The 26825-nt window shown below is 38.7% G+C and overlaps 1 protein-coding gene across 1 annotated transcript in view; it reads right to left on the bottom strand.

Moving 5' to 3' along the window:
• Nucleotides 1-26825, bottom strand: part of LOC133333981 (lachesin) — a gene marked incomplete at its 5' end in the record, with an annotated part of 61837 nt that overhangs the window by 12349 nt on the left and 22663 nt on the right. Inside the window, one exon of the mRNA XM_061542288.1 lies at nucleotides 15360-15518. Within this exon, the coding sequence (XP_061398272.1) occupies nucleotides 15360-15518 (159 nt within the window). The remainder of the gene's footprint in view (nucleotides 1-15359; nucleotides 15519-26825) is intronic.

Below are 26825 nucleotides of genomic sequence, written 5' to 3'. Positions count from 1 at the left end.
TGTAAACACGATACAGGCCACAAATATGGACCAATATTCACGAAATTTTGCATGTATAGAACCACCGAAATTTAGATTTTCGTGGAAGTTGTGTAGGGTATCATTTGGTCGGCCCCGTCCGACAATACGGCTCCGCTCACTGCTTTTATTTTGTTTATGCGTCATCCAATATGAACATTTTTGGATTTAAAATTTCATTTTCTTATTAAGGCCCTTCAATGCCACTATTTTATAACACGCTCCGAAACCCCTAAACTAATTCGCAAGCTTTGAAATGTATGAATAGCTGGAAAAAGCGACGTTTTTACACATGTTAGATTTCATTTATTTCATGTTGATGACTAAAACCACTTTAACATACGAGGGGTGGAATGAAGAAAATTTTGAAAATCCTCGCCTCTTTGGTAGCCCTAAAAAATATTCTTTTATAAATCCACGCCTCTTTGGTAGCCCTAAAAAATATTCTTTTATAAATCCACGCCTCTTTGGTAGCCCTAAAAAATATTCTTTATAAATCCACGCCTCTTTGGTAGCCCTAAAAAATATTCTTTTATAAATCCACGCCTCTTTGGTAGCCCTAAAAAATATTCTTTTATAAATCCACGCCTCTTTGTTCGGCCCTAAAAAAATATTCTTTTATTCTTTTATAAATCCACGCCTCTTTTGAAGCCCAAAAAAATATTCTTTTATAAATCCACGCCTCTTTTGAAGCCCAAAAAAATATTCTTTTATAAATCCACGCCTCTTTGGTAGCCCTAAAAAATATTCTTTTATAAATCCACGCCTCTTTGGTAGCCCTAAAAAATATTCTTTTATAAATCCACGCCTCTTTGGTAGCCCTAAAAAATATTCTTTTATAAATCCTCTTACGGACCCTTTTAAATTAAATAAAAAATGAGTCCTCTTGGTTCCTTTCCCCTAATTATTATACCTTCCATATTTTGCCAATTACAAGGGCCTCATCATCAGTGCAGGGTACACCACTTATTTACTTTCATTGCCCCCGCTATTCTTTCGGCCATTCATATCAGCGTCTGGGCCACAAATAAAAACAAAAGTCCTTTGCCATTCATATGTATGTATAACCACACACACACCCACATATGTATGTGTGTGTGCGGCATTTATTACCAGAAAATATTTATGCAAAAAATATTGTTTTGGCCTAAAATTGCATTGGAACATTGGTTGGATGTTGGCTGTCGGTTGGTGTTGTTGTTGTCTTAGCACCGGGTTTTTAGTTACCGATGGCCTGCTTTCCTGCTGGCCGTATCAAATGGTTTTGGGGTCAAAAATTATATATAAATTGTGGAAAATACAGCTACTGTTTTTATGACCTCTACCGAAAATGCAATGCAATCGCCAAATATAAAATTGTAGAAGCCCGGTTTGGTTTTTTTGCCCTGCTGTATTTTTGTTGGCCATACCTGTCGTTGGCTGTTATAATGATAAACATTAAAGGAAATCGTTGGGGATATGGAAAAAGGATGTGCATGTTTTTCTTCTCTCTCTTTCACCCTTCTGGTAATAATTTAAATAAAATCATAGAACATATTCCGGCATTAGGCATATGATTACATTTGGATACGGAATTGAGTTTATGGGAAATTTTTTGGTAGAAAGGTAATGATTTAGAAAATAATATTTTAGGGCTCTACAAGAGGCGTGGATTTATTAAAGAATATTTGTTATGCCAACCAAAGAGGCGTGGACGCCAACCAAAGAGGCGTGGATTTATTAAAGAATATTTTTTAGGCCAACCAAAGAGGCGTGGATTTATTAAAGAATATTTTTTAGGCCAACCAAAGAGGCGTGGATTTATTAAAGAATATTTTTTAGGCCAAAAAAGAGCAAATCGCAGACAGTAGCAACACGTAACGTGATGGAGAATTATCAGGAGAAAATTAGAGAGGAGAAACGTGTTTTCAGAAAAAAGAAGAAAGAACAAGAAAAACGTGAGCGTGAGCAAATCGAGATGTACAGGATTCAGAATTAAGACCAACGAGTAAAACACCAAACCGAAGGCTTTGGTGCAGGCACATCCTCCTGTAGAGATGTAGAAGGAAACCTGGTGGCAGATACAGACAGCGTGTTGAGCATCTGGAAAGAACATTTTGAAAAGCTTCTCGTATCAAATAGTAGCCGCGAAGAGGATACCACCGAACCAATAAGAGATGATGGTATAGAGTGTATACCACCAAACCAAGATGAGGTCATAAAAGCAATTAATCCGCTCAAGAACAACAAAGCAGCAAGTGCCGATGGGTTACCAGCCGAACTATTCAAGACTGGTGGCCAGATGCTGGTCAGCAGCATGCACCAGTTGATTAGTACAATTTGGCTAGATGAATGCATGCCCAATGATTGGAATCTCAGCATCCTGTGTCCCGTGCACAAAAAAACAGACACGTCGATATGTGCCAACAATAGAGAAATAAGTCTTCTTTCCATCGCATATAAAGTGCTATCCAGTGTGATGTGTGAACGATTGAAGCCAATGGTCAATGACATCATTGGACCATACCGATGCAGCTTCAGACATGGCAAATCCACCATTGACCAGATTTTCACTTTGCTCCAAATCCTGGAAAAGATCCCCGAAAAACACATCGACACATACCACCTATTTGTCGACTATAAAGCCGCATTCGACAGCCCTATCCGTTCAGAGGTGTTTTAAGCCATGTCTACTTTCGGCATTCCTTCAAAATTAATACGGCTATGCTATCTCGTGTGCTGTGTGAACATTTGAAGCCAATGGTCAATGACATCATTGGATCATACCAATGCGGCTTCAGACATGGCAAATCCACCATTGACCAGATTTTCACTTTGCGCCAAATCCTGTAAAAGACCCCTGAAAAACACATCGTCACATACCACCTATTCGTCGACTATAAAGCCGCATTCGACAGCCCTATCCGTTCAGAGGTGTTTAAAGCCATATGTACGTTCGGCATTCCTGAAAAATTAATACGGCTATGCAGGATAATTTTAAGGGGCACAAGGTCAGCAGTTAAAGTCGGAAAGAACCTATCGGAGCCCTTCAATACCGAACGAGGATTCAGACAATGTGACAGTGTGTCGTGTTATCTTTTTAAAATCCAGCTGGAAAAGGTCATACGAGACGCAAAGGTGAACAGAAATGGCACTCTGTACCCCACGCAACACATGTTACTCGCCTATGCCAATGACATCGATATAATGGGTCGAACATTACGAGCGGTAACAGCCACCTTTGAACAAATTGAAAAGGAGTCTGCTTAAGTGGGTCTCCGACTATGCTATCCCGTGTGCTGTGTGAACGTTTAAAGCCAATGGTTAATGGCATCATTGGACCATACCAGTGCAGCTTCTGACATGGCAAATCCACCATTGACCATATTTTCACTTTGCGCCAAATTCTGTAAAAGACCCCTGAAAAACACATCGTCACATACAACCTAATCGTCGACTATAAAGCCGCATTCGACAGCCCCATCCGTTCAGAGGTGTTTAAAGCCATATGTACGTTCGGCATTCCTGCAAAATTAATACGGCTATTCAGGATAATTTTAAGGGGCACAAGGTCAGCAGTTAAAGTCGGAAAGGACCTATCGGAGCTCTTCAATACCAAATGAGGATTCAGACAAGGTGACAGTTTGTCGTGTGATCTTTTTAACATCCTGCTGGAAAAGGCCATACGAGACGCAAAGTTGAACAGAAATGGCACTCTGTACCCCAAACAACACATGTTACTCGCCTACGCTACGATACGATATTTGTATCCCCTAGACGTATACAAATATTACTAATATTCAGTTCAGCTCTTCTAATTACTTGTCCAGATCCCCTTCACCGTGGGTTGTGTTGTGATGTCCGTCATTAAGTCAAACATTAAGTTTTCCGTTCACTTCATCCAAATATTATTATCTGATCATCACCGAAAATTATAGGCGTTGTCCGTGACCATACCTGGATCCTCATGGAAAATTTCAAAGCGATCCGCGATATATTTCCGCCTTCTAGTGTGGTAATGCGTTACTAAATAATATATGAATACGTAAGGGCTTGTAAATATTTACGTGTAACTCCCACATCCGAGTACACACGACAATGCAATGCATTGGTATCAATGTAAAGGTAAACCACTCCTCTTGGATATACTATCAAATTCTCGGGTCTATGTCCTTCAGGAGTAAATATATACGCCATAGAATACAAATTTTGTAATTTTCCACACAAAAGTCTGGGTCCATTTGACCCGCTAAATATTGACCAGTCTTTATCAAAATAGGCATGCTTATTCTTTGGCCCGATCCCTTTCTCCATGCAAAAATTTGCGGTGTTTGGGTTATAATTGCGGCCTCTGGAGCGACCAGAAAAACCGACAAAAATAAAGTTCTTGGTCCACTTCATCTCCTAAATATTAACCGATCTTTTCCAAAAACAATAGGGGTCTTCATGGGTTCTGGCTAACCCATTCTACATGCAAAATTTCGTGAAGATTGGTCCATAACTGTGGCCTGCATCGTTTTTACAAAATATAATGGACAGACGGACGGACACACAGGTCTAGATCGACTCAGTTTGTCGAGATAAGACGATCGGAATACTTAAAGGTGGGTCTAGGACCAATATTTCGCGGCGTTACAAACTTTTCGGGCTGCACAAAGCTATAATATCCTGACAACATAGTTGTGTAGGGTGAAATGAGCCTACTGATGGTTCCCGTAGAAGGGGACGGATGGGGATAGATGGAAAGACCATGTAGAAAACAACATCTTGGAACGTGGTCTTCCAAATTGGTGGATTTGCGCACAAGACCGACACGCTTGGAAATCTTTCTTAACCTCGGATTATGGAACAACCATTCTGTAAACAAGCCAGCTAAGTTAGTAAGTAAGTAAGACCAAATCGGGGTTTCCGCTTCACCTAACACCAATATGCCGAAAAGCCAAAAGAGCCTCCATCCGTTTTATATTATTGTTTACATTTCGTCTGAAAAATCTATGTAGAAAAAAATACCCTCAACTGGAAAACTGCTTGTTTTCCATTGTTTTCTATAATAATAGAGTAATTTTGGTGTAATAATCGCATCTAAGGAAATTTCTGCAATTTAAGCAATAACAAAGAAAAAAAGACCTCCACAAAAATCGGACAACAAAAAAATTGGAAAGAGAATTCCGAGCAAAGAAAATTCAAATTAAGGATACGTAACCACTTGGCCAAGTCAAACAAAACCAAATAAGTTTTCCCATTTCTTTACATAGCCATAATATTAACCGTCCGACCAACCAACCGACCGTTCGACCATTAAAATAATAACAACAATAATAATGGCAGTAACAACAACAACATCAATTGTAATACAAAACTCAAATAGAAAAGTGGAGGAAACGAAAACGAAGAAGAAGAAGAAAAATACAACACATAAATGGCTAATAATAATCAAACAAAGCGGAAACAAATCCGAACAGCAGGGTTGGGAATGTGGAGACCATGGGTATACCTTTCAGAAGACTGAAGACGAAATCTCGAAATGAGAATACAGCTAGGGTCCCTTTGACGATTTGATGGAATTTTCTTCCGAAAAAAATAGTTCCTATGTAAAAATCACCAATTACACCTTCCCATCCCTGATGGAAAAGCACATACCCAACCTCACAAAAAGGGAAACAACCTTGCTGGTTCCATCAAAGCAAATAATAATTTTAAAATAATACACCGCTCGGTCAATGGTGCCATGGCTTGTAAAAAAATCCTATAATAACAACTACAACAGAAAATCGCTTAACAACAACAATATAAAAAGGGAACAATACCTTAACTTCTGGTGGTGATTCGAGAGGCAATCGGAAAAAAATCAAACGTAGTAACATCTGGCGACCCGCGAGGAGGGGGTTCATGGTAAGTGAAATGAATTGTACTATGAAAACATTGTAAAATGTTTTTTGTTGTTGTTGTTGTATTTTTTACAACAGTCAATAGTATTGAAGCCGTCAAAGGGGATTTGTGTGGCAAAACAAAAAAAAGTTCGGCAGGTTTTTTTTTTTATAAAAATTTTTACACCAGACATTTTCAGCCGCTAAGGGTCACTTAAAGCTGATGGACGATGAGTGGCTAAGGGGATAATATGTCTGGCAGGTCGTGATTACTGGATTGCAGGTAGACTACATTCGATGGGAAACCGAGCTTAAAAAATATTTCCAGGCCCGTAGGTCTTGTGCGGATCTCCTCCAATTTGAAAAATCGGCAGATTTTTTTATATAAAATTTTTACACCAGACATTTTTAGCCGCTAAGGGTCATTTAAAGCTGATGGACGATGAGTGGCTAAGGGGATAATGTGTCTGGCAGTAAGTGATTACAAGATTGCAGGTAGACTACATTCGATGGGAAACCGGTAGTCATTGAACGAACGGTTGTTCCATAAGCCGAGCTTAAAAAAGATTTCCAGGTAAGTGGGTCTTATGCGGATCTCCTCCAATTTAAAAGACCACGTTCCAAGATATTGTTTTCTACTTGGTTTTTCCATGTAATTCGTGGCCTTCCCCTTCTACGGGAACCATCAGTAGGCTCGGTTTTATATGCCTTTTAAGCTGGGGCATTCTCATTCATTCGCACAACATGGCCTAGCCACCGTATTCGCTGCAGCTCAATACGACTGACTATGTCGATGTCAGCGTATAAATTGTAAAGCTCGTGGTTCATTCGACGCCGATATTCACCTCGACGTAGATCGGCCCGCAGTTTTTTCAGAGAATTTTTCTTTCTAACTCCCCAAGAGCTGCCTTATCTGCTTGCGCAAGTACCCATGCCTCAGATCCATATAATAGCACGGCTAGTGTCAGCGTCTTGTAGAGGGTGAGTTTGGCCTGCCGGGAGGTGGCCTTGTTTCTAAACTGCTTACTTAGACCATAGTAGCATCTGTTGGCCATCACAATCCTTCTCCGAATTTCATAACTGATGTCATTCGTTTTATTTATGGCGGTACCAAGGTATATAAAATCTTTAATTACCTCGAAGCTGTAGTTCTCAAGTTCCACAGTTGGTCCGAGTCTACTGGACGTCTTGCGGGTTGATACCATGAGCTTGGTCTTCTCGTCGTTTACTGCCAGATCCACTTTGGCAAACTCCTTCTCAGTTGTTCAAAGGTGGCTTTTACCGCTTTAATTTTCTACCCATTATATCGATGTCATCGGCATAGGCGAGTAACTGGTGTTGTTTGGTGTACAGGGCGCCATTTATGTTCACCTTTGCGTCCCGTATGACCTTTTCCAGCAGGATATTAAAAAGATCACACGCAAACTGTTACCTTGTCTGAATCCTCGTTCGGTATTGAAGAGCTCCGATAGGTCCTTTCTGATTTTAACTGCTGACCTTGTGCCACTTAAAGTTATCCTGCATAGCCGTATTAATTTTACAGGAATGCCAAACGCAGACATAGCTTTGTACACCTCTGAACGGATAGGGCTGTCGAATGCGGCTTTATAGTCGACGAATAGGTGGTATGTGTCGATGTGTTTTTCGTTGGTCTTTTCCAGGATTTGGCGCAGAGTGAAAATCTGGTCAATGGTGGATTTGTCCGGTCTAAAGCCGCATTAGTATGGTCCAATAATGTCATTGACCATTGCCTTCAGTCGTTCACACAGCACACTGGATAGCACTTTATGTGCTATGGGAAGAAGGCTAATTCCTCTATAGTTGGCACATATCGTCTTGTCTAATTTTTTTGTGCACGGGACACAGGATGCTGAGGTTCCAATCATTGGGCATGCATTCTTCTAGCCAAATTGTACTAATCAGCTGGTGCGTGCTCCTGACCAACATCTGACCACCAGTCTTGAATAGTTCGGCTGGTAACCCATCGGCGCCTGCTGCTTTGTTGTTCTTGAGCCGATTAATTTCGTTTATGACCTCATCTTGGCTAGGTGGTATACACTCTATACCGTCGTCTCTTATTGGTTCTGGGGTATCTTCTTCACTGCTACTATTTGATACCAGAAGCTTTTCAAAATGCTCCTTGCAGATCCTCAACACGCTGTCTGTATCTGTCACCAGGTTTCCTTCTTCATCTCTACAGGAGGCTGAGCCTGCACCAAAGCCTTTGGTTTGGTGTTTTACTCGTTGGTAAAATTTCCGGACTTCATTCTGACTCTTGTACATCTCGATTTGCTCAGGCTTACGTTTTTCTTGTTCTTTCTTTTTTTCTTCTGGAAACACGTTTCTCCTCTCTGCTTTCCTCCCGGTAATTCTCCATCACGTTACGTGTTACTACTGTCTGTAGGGTTGCCCTATACGCTGCGTTATTCACATCAGTAGCAATGCGGCACTCCTGATCGTACCATGGGTTTCTTGATGGTGTTCTCTTTGGTACCCAAGTGTTGCCTTTGCTGCAGTTTGTAGGGAGTGAGCAATTCTTTGCCATTGTGCTTCTATACCATTATCGGGACAAGAAGAGCTTTCTTTAACCAGATGGGTAAGTTGAGCGGAGTAGGCCTCGGCTATCTGTTGTGTTTGCAGCTTTTCGACGTCGAGTTTCCGTGTTGTGTTAGATCGCAGCTTTGCTGCTACATTGAGACGAGTGCGAACTTTTGCTGCCACAAGGTAATGGTCCGAATCGATATTCGCTCCTCGTATCGATCGAACGTCTAAAACACTGGATGAATGCCTTACGTCTATCACAAGATGATTAATTTTATTCCTCGTTGCTTGATCAGGAGACATCCAGGTGGGCTTGTGTATATCGAGATGCTTGAATCTTGTGCTGCTAACTACTATGTTTTTTGCTGCCTCGAAATCAATCAACCTCATGCAGTTGTCGGATGTTCCTTCGTGGAGGCTGAATTTTCTGACGGTGGGGCCAAACATATTTTCCCTTCCGATTTTTGCATTAAAATCTTCTAGGAGAATTTTAATGTCATGGCCAGGGCAGCGGTCATATGCAGTTTCTAGGCGCTCGAAAAAAAATCTCTTTGGTCCGTTCATCTTTGTCTTTCGTCGAAGCATGGGCGCAAATAAGACTAGGAGAATTTTAATGTCATGGCCAGGGCAGCGGTCATATGCAGTTTCTAGGCGCTCGAAAAAAAATCTCTTTGGTCCGTTCATCTTTGTCTTTCGTCGAAGCATGGGCGCAAATAAGATTGATGTAGAAGAACTTTGCTTTTATACGGATTATAGCAATTCGCTCATCTACTGAAGTGAATCTGGAGACGAGGTCTTTTATTCTCCTGTTAACCAAAAATCCGCAGCCGAATTCATGTCTCGTTTCATGGCAGCTATAATACAGGGCGTAATCATCTGATTTACTTACGCCAGTCCCTTTCCATTGCATTTCCAGTAAGGCAATAATATCGGCTTTGTGCTTCTTGAGTACATCCGCCAAAACGAAAACTGTGCCTGTTCTGTACATGGTGCGCACATTCCAAGTGCATATTCGCAGATCGTGGTCCTTTATACTTTTGCGGGGACCATCAATATGAGGGGGGTTTGGTTTCCTTTTTCTTTGCTTTTTCATAGTAGGTTTGGTTTTCCGAGTGTGGGCCACTAACCCGGCGCCTCAACCCATTTTTTATAGTTCCTATGGGTCACGCGTCACATATTAGCTCACTATTTCATCGGGTGATGAAAATAGCTCCTCAGTTGGCACCGCGAGGAGGTAGTGTCCACAATTGAGATGGAAGAGGGACCCAGATAAGCCTGGACTTCGCCATGTTAAAGCCGATGTTTGATATCTATCATCCCCTACCCCACCCCACGCCTTATGGTAGTCATTGAAAAAATATATTTTAAAAATCCATCTATAGGGCCTTGAAAAAAAATCGAGACTTTTTTTGATACCCTTAAAATATATTCTCCCTCGTTACACCACAATAAACCGCAATACTCAAGAGTGTAATATAGTCGGCCTTTTTATAAACGTAGTTATTTACTTCTGTTTGTTGTTATTGTTGTTTTTTTCCTGTTTTTCCCATTCATTCGGTCTGCTGACCAACGACAAATAACACCAAAAATCCTCGATGTTCGTTTTTCCAATTTTATTGTTGTTGTTGTTTTTGTTGGCATAGTAAAGCATATGATTTCGATATTTCGTGCCAAAGGAAATTTCAAACCAAAAATCACGCGGATGAAATTTCACAACGTGAAAAACTACAATAAAAGCAACAACATCGCAAAAAAACATCACAGAATTCCATACCATAGAGATTCAGTCATCAGGCAAAGGTTTTTTGTGTGTGAGAAGAAAAAACCAGTAAACAATCACAGGCGAGAAGAAAACAACAACGTAACGGAATGGACGTAAGGACTCTAATGGGGGGGACAGAGAAATACAACACAGAGTCAGCGATTTTTAAAGGAGAGTGGATTGAAGTGATGATTCTTGTTTTGCAACACAAGCGGCAGATTGTGGGGACAGTGGGAAGTAGTTCGAAAAACTAGAAAAAAATCGCACCTGGGAAACTATGAAAACCGTCTTATCTTGGTCCCTCTTTCATCTCAATTGTGGGCAATGACCTCCCGCGGTGTCACCTGGGGTAGCTACTTTCATCACCCATCGAAATAGTTCACCCATAAGAACTATAAAAAAGTGGGTTGAGGCATCGGGTTAGTTGCCCACACTCGGAAAACCCAACCTACTATGAAAAAGCAAAGAACAAGAAAACCAAACCCCCCTAATGTTGACGACCCCCGCAAAAGTATAATGGACCACGATCTGGGAATCTACACTTGGAATGTGCGCACGTTGTACAGAACAGGCCCTGTTTTCGCCTTGGTGGATGTACTCAAGATGTACAACGCCGATATTATTGCCCTACAGGAAATGCGATGGAAAGGGACAGGCGTAAGTATAACAGACGATTACGCACTGTATTATAGCTGCCATGAAATGAGACATGAATTTGGCTGCGGATTTATGGTTAACAGGAGAATAAAAGACCTCGTCTCCAGATTCACTTCAGTAGATGAGCGAATTGCTATAATCCGAATAAAAGCGAAGTTCTTCTACATCAGTCTCATTTGCGCCCATGCTCCGAACGAAGACACAGATAGCAGACCAAAGACATATTTTATGAGTGCCTAGAAACTTCATATGACAGTTGCCCTGGCCATGGCATTAACATTCTTCTAGGAGAATCGGAAAATTCAGACTTCATGAAGAACCAACCAACAACTGCATGAGGTTGATTGACTTCGCGACAGCAAAAAACATGGTAGTTAGCAGCACCAGATTCAAGCATCTCGATATACACAAGGCCACCTGGATTTCTCCCGATCGAACAACGATAAATCAAATTGATCATGTTGTGATACACGGAAGGCATTCATCCAGTGTATTAGACGTTTGATCGATCCGAAGGGCGAATATCGATTCGGACCATTACCTTGTGGCAGCCAAGGTACGCACCCGTCTTAATGTAGCAGCAGAGGTACGATCTAATGCAACACGGAAATTCGAAGTCGAAAAGCTGCAAACATAACAGATAACAGAGCCTACTCCGCTCAACTTGCCCACCTGCTTGACGAAAGCACTTCTTGTTCCGATAGTAGTATAGAAGCACAATGGCAAAGAATTGCCCACTCCCTACAGACTGCAGCAAAACCAACACTTGGGTACTAAAAACCACCACCAAGAAACCCATGGTACGATTAGGAGTGTCATAATGCTACTGATGTGAAAAACGAAATGTAGAGGGCAACCCTGCAGACAGTAGCAACACGTATTGTGATGGAGAATTATCGGGAGAAAAGGAGAGAGGAGAAACTTGTTTTCAGAAAAAAATAAGAAAGAACATGAAAAACGTGAGCGTTAGCAAATCGAGATGTACAGGAGTCAGAAGGAAGTCCGAAAATTCTACCAACCGGTAAAACACTAAACCGAAGGTTTTAGTGCAGTCACATCCTCCGGTAGAGATGAAGAAGGAAACCTGGTGACAGATACAGACAGCGTGTTGAGGATCTGCAAGGAGCATTTTGAAAAGCTTCTGGTATCAAATAGTAGCGGTGAACAAGATACCCCAGAACCAATAAGAGATGATGGTATAGAGTGTATACCACCTAGCCAAGATGAGCTCATAAAGGCAATTAATCGGCTCAAGAACAATAAAGCAGCAGGAGCCGATGGGTTACCAGCCGAACTATTCAAGACTTGTGGTTAGATGCTGGTCAGGAGCATGTAACCAATTTGACTAGAAGAACCATGTTCAATGATTGGAACCTCAGCATCCTGTATCCCGTGCACAAAAAAGGAGACAAGATATGAGATATGTGCCAATTATAGAGGAATAAGTCTCCTTCCCATCGTGTACAAAGTGCTATCCAGTGTGCTCTGTGAACGATTGAAGCCGATGGTCAATGACATTATTGGACTACACCAATGCGGCTTCAGACCTGGCAAATTCACCATTGACCAGATTTTCACTTTGCGCATTCCTCCTATTCGTCGACTATAAAGCCGCATTTGACAGCCCTATCCATACAGGGGTGTATAAAGCCATGTCTGCGTTTGGAATTCCTGCAAAATTAATACGGGCATGCAGGATTACTTTAAGTGGCACAAAGTCAGCAGTTAAAATCGGAAATGACCTATCGGAGCCCTTCAATACCGAACGAGGATTCAAAGAAGGTGATGGTTTGTCGTTTGATCTTGCTGTAAAAGGTCATACGAGACGCAAAGGTAAACAGAAATGGCACTCTGTACACCGAACAACACATGTTACTCGCCTACGCCGATGACATCCGATATAATGGGTCGAGCTTTGCGAGCGGTAACGGCCACCTTTGAACAACTTGAGAAGGAGTCTGCCAAAGTGGGTCTGGCAGTAAATGGCGAGAAGACCAAGCTCATGGTATCAACGCGCAAGACGTCCAGTAGACTCGGACCAACTGTGGAACTTGAGAACTACAGCTACGAGGTAGTCAAAGATTTTATATACCTTGGTACAGCCGAATGACATCAGTTTTGAAATTCGGAGAAGGATTGTGATGGCCAACAGATGATACTATGGTCTAAGTAAGCAGTTTAGAAACAAGGCCACCTCCCGCCAGACCAAACTCACACTTTACAAGACGCTGATACTAGCCATGCTATTATATGGATCTGAAGCATGGGTACTTGCGCAAGCAGATGAGGAAGCTCTTGGGGTGTTTAAGAGAAAAATTGTCCGAAAGATCTTCGGGCCGGTCGGCATCGACGGTGAATATCGGCGTCAAATGAACCACGAGCTTTACAATTTATACGCGGACATTGACATAATCAATCGTATTGAGCTGCAGCGACTACATGGCTAGGCCATGTTGTGCGGATAAACGAAAATGCCCCAGCTCAAAAGGCATATAAAACCGAGACTGCTGATGGTTCCTGTAGAAGGGGAAGGCTGCGAATTAGATGGAAAGACCAAGTAGAAAACAATATCTTGGAGCGTGGTCTTGCAAATTGAAGGAGATGCGCACAAGACCGACGCGCCTGTAAATCTCTTTTAAGCTCGGCTTATGGAACAACTGTTCTGTAACAAGTCAGCAAAGTAAGTAAATATATAAGGCGTAGATTTTTTTCATAATTTTTTCTGGTGTCTATACAAGACGTAGATTTTTTTAATATTTTTTTTAAGGCCTAGGCAAGCCGTAGATTTTATACGATTTTTTTCAAGGCCTAAATAAGGTGTAGATTTTTTAAAGCATATTTTTATACCCTACACAACTATGTTGTCAGGGTATCAGAGCTTTGTGCAGCCCCAAGAGTTTGTAACTCGGCGAAATATTGGTCATATATTGGTCATATATCATATATTGACTGGCTTAGTCGATCTAGACATAGGACATAGACCGGAGAAGTTGAAAGTATATCCAAGAGGAGTGGTTGACCTTTAAATTGATACCAATTATACTGTCGAATGTACTCGGATGTGGGAGTTACACTTAAATATTTACAGGTGCTTACCTAGTCATATATTAACCCATTACCACCCTAGAGGTCGAAAATATAGTGCTGATCGCATTGGCATATTCCATGAGAATCTAGGTACGGTCAAGGACAACGCCTATAACTTTCGAACAGAAGGACTGTACTGAATATTAGTAATACTCGGAAAATATGTCATTGTAAGGATGAGGTGCTATTGACCTCTATCATCGATCTAGACATGTGTGTCCTTCCGTCCGTCCGCCCGTCCTCCTGTCTGTCCTTTATAATTTGTAAACACGATACAGTCCACAGTTATGGACCAATCTTCACGAAATTTTGCATGTAGAATGGGTTTTGGCCAATGAAGACCTCTATTGTTGTTGGTAAAGATCGGATAATATTTAGGGAAAGAAATGGACCAAAAACTAAATTTTTGTCGGTTTTTCTGGTCGCTCTAGAGCCCGCAATTATGGTCCAAACATCGCGAAATGTTACATAGAGAAGTGGATCGGGCCAAAAAATAAGAATGATTGTTTTGATAAAGATCTGTCAATATTTGGCGGGTAAAATGGACCTTGACTTTTGTGTGAAAAATGACAAAATTTGTGTTCTATAGCCGATATATTTTCCCACTGAAGGACATAGACCCGATAAGTTGATAGTATATCCAAGAGGAGTGGTTGGCCTTTAAATTGATACCAATTATATTGTCATAGGTACTCGGATGTGGGAGTTCCACTTAAATATTTACAGGTCCTTACTATTTAGATATTATTTAGTAACACCTTACCACAGTGGAGGGCGGAAATGCAGCGATGATCGCTTTGAAATGTTCCATGAGGTTCCCGTTACGGAACCTCTGGTACCTATGGGAGTTCCACTTAAATATTTACAGGTTATTAGATATTATTTAGTAACTCCTTACCACAGTGGAGGTCGGAAATATAGCGATGATCGCTTTGAAATGTTCCATGAGGTTCCAGTTACGGTCAAGGACAACGCCTACAATTTTCGGCGATGCTCAGATAAGAATTTAGCGATGAAGTGGACCGAAAACTTCATTGTTTGTATTTTTTCGAGTCGATCTATAGGCCACAATTGAATGCCGAACATCACAACACAACCCACGGAGAAGGGAATCTGGGCAAGTGATTAGAAGGACTGCATTGAATATTAGTAATATTTGTTGACCTCTAGCCGGACAAGAGGCTGCAAATATCGCGAAATATTGCCCAAGCTAGAATGTAGAACCACAAAATGTTAGTTTTCGTGAAAGTTGTGTAGACCATATGATAGGTCGGCCCCGTCAATATTTTATTTTAAAAAAAAGAAATTGTCAAATTGTTTTTTATCAAGGCCTTAATTTTTCAAAACTTTCCGCCCACTGTTCCTTTTTCCTTTATTTTTATTGTTGTTTTTTTATTGTTGTTGTAGTATTTGTTGTTTTGCTTTATTTATCCTGAGTATTAACTTACCCTCTGTGCCATTGGGTAGCTCAATGGGCACTCCATTTTCACGTCGCCATATAATTTGCGGCTCAGGTGAACCGGTAGCTGCACATTTCAGCGTCACATTACTGCCCTCACGTACCACCATATCCGTGCTTGTTGGATAATCTAATATATCCGGTGGTACTGTACGACGACGACAATGTTGATGATGACGGCGATGTTCCATGAATTGAAGGAGTGATAATGGTGTTCGAATTGTTCAAAATCAGCATATTTTTCACACGAAGGCAATGCCGAACGTGTCCAAAGTCCGGTAGTGGTAGCATGAGGTGGTGAAGGTCCAGAGGTGATGATAGGATCATCACAAAGGTGAGCCGTTCACAATGTGGGGTGGTTTTGATAAGAAACAAAGGATGGCCATGTCGGACGGACATCCATACACATGTGTGTGTGTGTGTGAGGGCATGTGTGTTTGTTTACAATATGTGTGTGTATTATTGGTGTTAACAATGTGTCATTGTATGCGTGTGCGGTCATTCATTCATGCATAACAACAAACAACAATTATATTTTGTTTGTTGTTGTTTTAATATTTTTGGTTATTTGTTGTAGTTGTTGTTTTTGTTGTTTTCCAATAACAATTAATTTTGTTTTTAAATTTTTATTTATATGATTACAGCAGAGAGCCACAGTTCGGCCATGGGGATAGTCCAGAATCAGGTTTCAGGTTTTTTTTATTTATTTTTTTTTTTTGGAAGCGGGGGGAAACGGAAATCATCAACATTGGTGGCCCCCAATTCATCCAACACAATTCAAAAATCATTTATTTCAAACGATGTTTTTTGTTGGAGATTTTTTTTGTTGTAGTTGTTGTTGTATTTTTTTATTGTGGTACAACCATAATGTTATTTTTGCATGTTTTTTGTTTGTTTTCAATTTCGAACAAACACCGGGGAAAAATGTGTGTGTGTATGTATGTGTGTGTGTGCGTGTATTTTCCCCCAGTTTCATTGTGGCATATGTTTGTTGATGGTGTTCCGTATAGCCATTATCGTGGTGTAGCCATCATCATCACGGTTTTGCCATCATCACATAATTATAAGTGGGTCGGCAGGGTAGAATGGTCGTCATCATGGCCACAAGCATATTGGCCAACATTAACACACACACACAATTCATGGTTGGTAGTTGTTGTTTTTTTTTCAAATAGCATTTAGTCACCCCATTGTCATTTGTTTTAACGTCGTTATTATAATAGTTGGCCATAGTAGTTGTTGTTGGAGATGGTGTTTTGTGTGTTACCACGATTGTCGTCAGGATGTTCGTCATTGCAATTTTTGTGTTTGGTGGCATTGGGTGATGATGATTATGGCGTTGAATGATTGTGTTAACCACCAATGTGTTTAAAAGGTAATTAGTTTTATGATTTTCACAATTCAGCAGGATCGTTGAAGTTGTTGTTACATGTAAAGAAAAAAAAACAATACAAGAAAAATTAGTTAATTAGTGTAAAGGAAAGATTTTAGGGGAGATTTAATAACATTTAATGATTAAAGAACCTTGAAAAAAATATTTAAAAAATCCACGCCTTATAGGGAGCCTTACAAAAATTATTTAAAAACCAGTAAGGAAAGTAGTAAAGTCGGACGGGCCGACTATATAATACCCTTCACCACCTTGGGTATATACAACAAATGAATCCTAACAGACGTCGCTTTATTAAAGGAGCAGTAAAATAAAATTGAAACCATAAATATGCCATTCTGCAACCGATACTAAATTTTTCATTTGGTCAGATATAGAGCTATATCGAAATCTGAACCGATTTTCCGGAAACTTAACACACATCATTCTAGACTCAATTCAGACAAATTTCGCGAAAATCGAAAGATATATAGGGACTTTGGTGCAGCATTTACATAAAATCGGACGAAAATATATTTGGGAGCTATATCGAAATATGAACCGATTTTCAGGAAACTTAACACTCATCATTCTTGAATCAATTCTGTACGCTATGCCAAATTTCGTGCAAATCGAAGAATATATAGGGACTTTGGTACACCATTTACATTAAATCGGACGAAAATATATATGGGAGCTATATCTAAATCTTAACCGAATTTCAAGAAATTTTACACACATCATTCTAGACCTAATTCAATGCGCTGTGCAAAATTTCGTGCAAATCGAAAGATATATAGGGACTTTGGTGCATCATTTACATAAAAGCGGACGAAAATATATACGGGAGCTATATCGAAATCTGGACCGATTTTCAGGAAACTCAACATATATCATTCTACACCTAGTCTGGTACGCTGTGCCAAATTTCGTGCAAATCGAATGATATATAGAGACTTTGGTTCACAATTTACATTAAATCGGACGAAAATATATATGGGAGCTATATCTAAATCTGAAACGATTTTCACGAAACTTAACACACATCATTCTAAACCTAATTCATTACGCTGTGCCAAATTTAGTGCAAATCGAAAGATATATAGAGACACTATTTACATTAAATCGGACGAAAATATATATGGGAGCTATATGTAAATCGGAACCGATTTTCACGAAATTCGACACACATCGTTTTAAACTTAATTCAGTACGCTATGTTAAATTTCGTGCAAATCGAAAAATATATAGGGACGTTGGTGCACCATTTACATTAAATCAAACGAAAATTTATATGGGAGCTACATCTAAATCTAAACCGATTTTCACGAAACTTACCACTCATCATTCTAGACCTAATTCATTACGTTGCGCCAAATTTCGAGCAAATCGAAAGATATATATGGTGGACCATTTACATTAAATCGGACGAAAATATATATGGGAGCTATATCGAAATCTGTACCGATTTTCACGAAACTTGGTAGACATCATTCTAGACCTAAATGATTAGGCTGTATCAAATTTCGTGCAAATCGAAAGATATATAAGGACCGTTTACATAAAATCAGTTAAATATATATATGGGAGCTATGCAGTGTTGCCAATTTAGCACTTTTAGTGCTAGATTTAGCACTTTTGAATCTCGTTTAGCACCAAAAAAATTGATCTAGCACCTAGCACATTTTTTAGCATTTTTATTTATTTTTGTTTTTTTTTTTTTTTTTTTTTTTGAATTAGTTACAATTTTGGGTATTATTTCGATTTCACATTGACACATTAAAATGTCCCTATGTTTCACGCTATGATTTTAATGTTCAATGTAAAAAAAGTGCCAGTACATTTGTAAATATGTATTAAAGTTCGAACGGTCAGAACTGTTTGTACCCTGCACCATGTGGAGTGTATTAAAATTTTCTCAAAAAATGGTCGGGTACTTCATACGCTTACTATAGCATCGCCTGCTAGTAGGTTGTTTATTAGGTAAAATGAAAAACCTAATTAAGAGCGAAGTAAAATCCTGGACCTAAATCGGAAAGGAGAAATGAGTTCTTTATTCATTGGGAATCCCGAATACCAAATTGTAGCCATTTCAGAGTACCGAAAATTTGTCGCGTCCCTCTTTATAATGGGGTTATGTCAAAAGATGGGCCCACACTTCGTCGGGAAAAGGTTCAAATCCTTAAAGAACACAAATAGGATAGAATCTTCAAACGGGGGTATGTCCAAACATAGATCTATGTAGAAAATTGCCCGCATAAATATATCCTACCCTTCGAGAACACAGATAATGCGTGTAAAACCTTCCACATAAAGATGGTAGAGCAGTACTTCAATATGAGTACATGTGCCTTGATAATTTCTGCATATATGCCATTCTCCGAAACTCCACAAAAAATTAAAAGTTTCAAATTATAGTTAATTTGATGGAAAACATGCTCTACGACTCCAAAATGCCTTTTTCTATGGACTACCTCGAAACATAGATCCACATTGATAATTTTTGGTATGGACATTTTTAAGAAAGCAACATATCATATTTAGGTGAACCCCTCGGCTTAAAAAAAATATTTTGTATTTTGATTTAATTAGAATCTACAAGAATGAAATTTCAAGTGAAAATCTCAACAACTCTTGAAGATATAGCCGATTTATTGTGCTAGCATTAAGTGACGGCAAGAGGGCTTCTCAAACTTTAAACGCATTTTTCACCAATCAGCGTTTTTGCGAATGGCGGGCACGATAACTCAAAAACTAATAATTCGATCGATTCCAAATTTTGGGACTTTTCTCTGTGAGTGTATAGCCATCGTATGGACTAGGATAAATTCAATCGGTCAAGATCTTCCTTAACGTGGTTTGTGGTAAAAAATAGGCGATTTTTCAAAAATATTTTTTTAAAGGTCCATCAATTTGTTGATTTTTGAGCAAAGCCAATAATCCTAGTTCATACGACAACAACATCAAAACAATAACCAAAAAATTTGTAAACCATTTTTCTTTTTCTTTAAATCTTCAAACATATATCCGGCCCATTGAAAACCTTGAAAATTTAAAATCGGGAATGGGGGTGGGGATGTTCCCTTAAAGTCAATTCCTCTAATTTCTCTTATACAATTTTTAGCACTTTTATTTGGCACTTTTTAAAATTTTTTAGCACTTTCTAGCACTTTTTTAAACAAAATCTAGGATTTCTTATCAACAAAGTTTTGGCAACACTGGAGCTATGTCTAAATCTGAACCGATTTTTCCCAATTTCAATAGGGGTCGTCCTTGGGCCAGATAAGTGACCTATGCCAAATTTCATCCAAATCGGGTCATAAATGCGACCTGTACTTTGTTTACAAATTCAAATGGACAGACAGACGGACGGACATGCATAAATCGACTTAGGAAGTGATTCTATGCGTATTCTCAAAAGGAACCATGTGTCTATCTCGTTTCCTTTTGCCTGTTACAAACATATGCACAAAGACATAATACCCTGTACCACAGTATGGTGAAGTGTATAAAAATCGTTTCAGATTTAGATATATCTCCCATATATATATTTTCGTCCGATTTAAGTTAAGTGGCGCACCAAAGTCCCAGTATATCTTTCAATTTGCACGAAATTTGGCACAGCGTACTGAATTAAGTCGGGAATGATGTGCGTAAAATTTCTTGAAAATCGGTTCAGATTTAGATATAGCTCCCTTATATATGTTCGACCGATTTGAGGTAAATGGTGCGCCAAAGTTCCAAAATATCTTTCGATATGCACGACATTTGGCATAGCGTACTGAATTGAGTCTGTAATGATGTGTGCTAAGTTTCGTGAAAATCGGTTCAGATTTAGATATAACTGCCATATATAATTTCGTCCGATTTATGATAAATGGTGCGCCAAAGTCTCTAAATATCATTCGATTTGTACGAAAATTGGCGCAGCGCATTGAATTAAGCCTGGAATGATGTGTGCTAAGTTTCGTGAAAATCGGTTCAGATTTAGATATAGCTCCCACATATAATTTCGTCCGATTTAAGGTAAATGGTGCGCCAAAGAACCTAAATATCTTTCGATTTGTACGAAATTTGGCACAGCGTATTGAGTTAAGTCAAGAATGGTGTATGTAAAATTTCTTGAAAATCGGTTCTGTTTTATATATAGCTCCCATATACATGATCGACCGATTTAAGGTAAATGGTGCACGATTTTTCCATTTGCACGAAATTTGGCATCGGGTACTGAGTTGAGTCTGTAATGATGTGTGCTAAGTTTCGTGAACATCAGTTCAGATATAGATATAGCTCCCATATACATGATCGACCGATTTAAGGTAAATGATGCGCCAGACTCCCAAAATATCTTTAGTTCAATTTCATGTCAATGTTCTTTCGAAAAATCGACGTCTGCTAGTAGACTATACCCAAAGTGGTGCAGAGTGTAATAAAGTCGGCCCAGTCCGACTTTACTACTTTCCTTACTGGTTATAATTATTTTTATTACAAAACTTTCTGTCTTTATTAGTGTCATCATTTTTTTGTTATGTTTCAAATTTGCAACTCCATTACAAAACTGCCAGAGATACTCAACATTAAGTGACAAAAGTAGTTTTTATATATCGACATAAAATTGTGTGTGTGTTTTTTTTGTTTTTTTTTGTTAACGTTTCGAGCCAGACAATTGAGATATTAAAATAACATTTTATGAAATAAATGTAGCTAATATTCATATAGACTTGCAGGGGCGTAGAGAATTTATTATTGGAGGAGAAATTAACTTTTGTGAAGAGAGTTCTAAACCTCAATATGATTGAACCAGTGAGCGGAGCAGTATAGTCCGACGGGGCCACCATATTATACTCTACACAACTTCCACGAAAATCTAACTTTCTGTGGTTCTATATATTCTGAGCTTAGGCAATATTTCACGATATTTGCACCCTCTTGATTGACTAGATATCAACAAATATTTATAATATTCAGTTGACGAGGGGTGTAGTTGTCCAGATTCTCTTTACCGTGGGTTATGATGTGATGTTGGTCTTTTCATTGTGGCCTATAGATCGACTCGAAAACAAAAACACAAAACAAATAAGTTTTCGGTCCACTTCATCCCAAAATTATTATCTGATCATCACCGAAAATTATAGGCGTTGTCGTTGACCATAACGGGAATCTTATGGAACTTCCACATCCGAGTACATACGACAATATAATTGGTATCAATTTAAAGGTCAAAAATTCACGATTTGTCACTATCAACTTCTCGGGTCTATATCCTTTAGGAGTAAATATGTATGCCAGGTCCAGGGTCAGGGTCCATTTGACCCGCTATAAATTGACCGATCTGTATCAAAGCAGGCATACTTATTCTTTGGCCCGATCCCCTTCTCCATGCAAACATTCGAGGTGTTTGGGCCATAATTGCTGTCTCTGGAGCGACCAGAAAAACCGACAAAAATAAAGTTTTTGGTCCATTTCATCCCCTAAATATTAACCGATCTTTTCCAAAAACAATAGGGGTCTTCATTGGCCAGAACTCATTCTACATGCAAAATTTCATGAAGATTGGTCCATTACTGTGGCCTGTATCGTGTTTACAAATTATAATGGACAGGCGGAGAGGACGGACACACATGTCTAGATCGACTCAGGTAGTCGAGATATGACGATCGGTATACTTAAAGGTGGGTCTAGGACCAATATTTCGCGGCGTTACAAACTTTTGGGGCTGCACAAAGCTATAATACCCTGACAACATAGTTGTGTAGAGTATAAAAATTGTGGAGACTTTTAATGCGTATAATAAATATATTTTTGGAGGCATTCCCCTTTTTCTCTCTCTGTTTAACCCGCCCCTGTCTTATTGCAACACATCTATATATACAACTGATTAAATTTATTAAATACTCAACACATGTTGACACTATTCCAGCCATTTAACTGCCACTTTAGTAACAGAATGCAACAAAAACAAAAAAAAAAAAAAAAAAGAACAACGAAACCGACGAAATGGTAGGAAACGGAAACCAGGAAAAATTATAATGAACCCGAAAAAAATGAAACCGAAGCCAATGGCCAGTAAACCAACCGGTGACTGTAAGGCTCAATGCAAAAAAACAAAGAGCCGTTGAAAAATCGTGGTTAATGGCCAAGAAATTCGTTGGTAATTTAAATGGATGATGATATGAATGCAACGATGTTGATGGTGAACCTGTTAGCGATTCGGGAAGTCGGGAGAAAAATTGAGCAATAATAAAGTCAATTTAAACTATAGTTTTTTGTTCTTTTCCTCCACGAAATGAACTTAAATTTGAGGTTGAATTATGGCTGGGATAAATGGGAAAAATATTTAATTGTTGTGGCAATTATGACAAAACAATTAATAAATCAAAATAAATGGCAATGAGTAACGTGGACTACTATAGCATCGATAATTTTGTGTATAATTTTTTTCCAAGGCTACACAAGACGTGGAAATTTTAAATAATTGTTTTCCAAGCCTCCACAAGGCATGGGTTGTTGTCAAGGTATTATAGCTTTACGCAGGCCCAGGAATTTGTAACGGCGCGAAATATTGGTCCTAGACCCGCCTTAGGGTATACCGATCTTCACATCTCGACTAACTGAGTCGATCTAGACATGTGTGTCCGTCCTCTCCGTCTGTCCATTATAATTTGTAAACACGAAACAGGCCACAGTTATGGACCAATCTTCACGAAATTTTGCATTTAGGATGGGCTCTGGTCAATGAAGACCCCTATTGTTTTTCGTAAAGATCGGCTAATCGGCTAGTAAAGGCTAATATTTACTAGCCGATTAGCCGGCTAGAGGCCGCAATTATTATCCAAATATCAAATTTTACATGGAGAAGGGAATCGGACCAAAGAATAGGCATGCCTGTTTTGATTCTATAGCATATATATATATATATATATTTACTCCTGAAGGACATAGAGCCGAGAAGTTGATAGTACATCCAAGAGGAGTGGTAGGCCTTTAAATTGATACCAATTATATTGTCGTATGTACTCGGATGCAGAAGTTACACTTAAATATTTACAGGTGCTCGCGTATTCATATATTATTTAGTAACCCATTACAATACTAGAGGGCGAAATGTAGCGCTGATCGCTTTGAAATTTTCCATAAGGATCCGGATATGCCTAAGGACAACTCCTTTAATTTTCGGTGATGATCAGATAATAATATTGGGATGGGGAGGACTGAAAACTTAATTTTTTGCATTTTTTTCGAGTTGATCTATAGGCCACAATTAAAGCCGAACATCACAACATAATCCACGGTGAAGGGAATCTGCACAAGTAATTAGAAGGACTGTACTGAATATTAGTAATATTCTGAAAATATGTCAGTGTGAAGAAGAGTTGCTGTTGACCTCTAGTCGATGAAAAGGGTGCAAATATCGCGAAATATTGCCCAAGCTCAGAATATAGAACCTCAGAATGATAGATTTTCGTGGAAGTTGTGTAGGGTATCATATGATCGGCCCCGTTCGATTATACTGCTACGCTCAGTGATTTTAAATAATTTTTTCAAGGCTCTATACAAGGCGCTGATTTTTTAAATCACAGCTCCACAAGCCGTGGATTTTTTATATAATTTTTTTCCAAGGCTCCACAAGGCGTGGATTTTTATACCCTCCAATTTTATTAATTTTGTCATTCCGTTTGTAACTCATCGAAATATTCATTTCCGACCCTATAAAGTATATATATGTATATTCTTGATCAGCGTAAAATTCGATGACGATATAGCCACGTGGGCTAGGGTTAGGCATAGCTTCCATATAAGGGTAACCCCCAATTTTCGGTATTTTGGGGTTCTTGAGCGCGCCTTTCAACCGAATTCGCTGAAATTTGCTACATTGGGTTTTTATTGGGTACTAAATGTCTCCACAAAAAATTATAAATATAGGTCCACTTTCTCTGGTAGAACTCATACAACGGTACCTCCTAATATTCAGTATTTTGGGGGTTTTGATCGTATTTTTGCGCCGAATAAGCTGTAATTTAGTATATTAAGTTCTCAATAGGTACCAAATCTCTCCACAAAAAATTATGAATATAGGTTAATTTTTTCGGATAGCCTCCATATAAGGGTACACCCAATTTTCGGTTTCTTGGGGTTCTTGAGCGCCATTTTCAACCGAAATTGCTGCAATTTGGTATTTTGTAGTCGTATATGGAAACAAATCTCCCTACCAAAAATTAATACTATTCGCCCCCGTTTTGGGGTAGTCCCCATATAACACCCTTTTTATAATCTATCGAAAAATCGGTTCAGATTTAGATATAGCTCCCATATATATTTTCATCCGATTTAATGTAAATCGTCCATCAAAGTCCCTATATATCTTTCGATTTGTACGAAGTTTGGCACAGTGTAAAGAATTAGGTGTAGAATGATGTGTGTTAAGTTTCGTGAAAATCGGTTCAGATTTAGATATAGCTCCCATATATAGTTTCGTCCGATTTTATGTAAATAGTGAACCAAAGTTCCTATATATCTTTCGATTTGCACGAAATTTTTCACAGCGTACGGAATTCAGTCTAGAATGATGTGTGCTAAGTTTCGTGAAAATCGGTTCAGATTTAGATATAGCTCCCACATATAGTTTTGTCCGATTTTATGTAAATGGTGCACCAATGTTCCTTATATCTTTCGATATGCACGAAATTTGGCACAGCGTAATGAATTAGGCCTAGAATGATGTGTGTTAAGTTTCCTGAAAATCGGTTCAGATTTAGATAAAGCTTCTATATCTGACCAAATGAAAAATTTAGTATCGGTTGCAGAATGATTTTTTAATTATTTGTTTCGGGCCTACACAAGGCTTGAATTTTTTAAATAATTTTTTCAGGCCTACATACGGCGTGGATTTTTTAAATGATTTTTTCAAGGCTCTATACAAGTCGTGGATTTTTTAAATGATTTTTTCAAGGCCTTCATAAGGCGTGGATTTTTTAAATAATTTTTTCAAGGCCTTCATAAGGCGTGGATTTTTTAAATAATTTTTTCAGCCCTACATAAGGAGTGGATTTTTTAAATTATTTTTTCAGGCCTACATAAGGCGTGGATTTTTTAAATTATTTTTTCAGGCCTACATAAGGCGTGGATTTTTTCAATGATTTTTTAAGCCTACATAAGGCGTGGATTTTTTAAATAATTTTTCAAGCCTACATAAGGCGTGGATTTTTTAAATAATTTTTCAAGCCTACATAAGGCGTGGATTTTTTAAATGATTTTTTCACGGCCTTGAAAAATATTTTTTAAAAATCTACGCCTTCTGGTAGACACAGAAAATATTCTTTAAAAAAATCTACGCCTTCTGGTAGACACAGAAAATATTCTTTAAAAAAATCTACGCCTTCTGGTAGACACAGAAAATATTCTTTAAAAAAATCTACGCCTTCTGGTAGACACAGAAAATATTCTTTAAAAAAATCTACGCCTTCTGGTAGACCCAGAAAATATTCTTTAAAAAATCTACGCCTTCTGGTAGACCCAGAAAATATTCTTTAAAAAAATCTACGCCTTCTGGTAGACCTTGAAAATTATTTTTTAAAAATCTACGCCTTCTGGTAGACCCAGAAAATATTCTTTAAAAAAATCTACGCCTTCTGGTAGACCCAGAAAATATTCTTTAAAAAAATCTACGCCTTCTGGCAGACCCAGAAAATATTCTTTAAAAAATCTACGCCTTCTGGTAGACACAGGAAATATTCTTTAAAAAAATATACGCCTTCTGGTAAACCCTTGAAAAATATTCTTTAAAAAAATCTACGCCTTCTGGTAGACCCAGAAAATATTCTTTAAAAAAATCTACGCCTTCTGTAGACCCTGAAAGTTTTTTTTAAACCAGCGCCATCTGTTAGACCCTGAAAATATTCTTTTAAAAAATCTGCGCCTTCTGCAGACCCTAAAAAATATTCTTTAAAAATTCTACGCCTTCTGTAGACCCTGAAAATATTCTTTTAAAAAAATCTGCGCCTTCTTATGCCTTTTAGTTTCCCAATTGACATTCTCATGATCTTCAATATAAAGTCCCCGTTTTCCTTTAGTAGATTTATTAGTTAA

The sequence above is a fragment of the Musca vetustissima genome, unplaced genomic scaffold (genome assembly GCF_032173495.1).
Source record: "Musca vetustissima isolate MV318-11 ecotype Yass unplaced genomic scaffold, APGP_CSIRO_Mvet_v1 utg130668, whole genome shotgun sequence".
NCBI classification, from domain to species: Eukaryota; Metazoa; Arthropoda; class Insecta; order Diptera; family Muscidae; genus Musca; species Musca vetustissima.
Note: the sequence above shows the minus strand (reverse complement) of the source record. Positions and strands in the feature narration are given on the sequence as shown.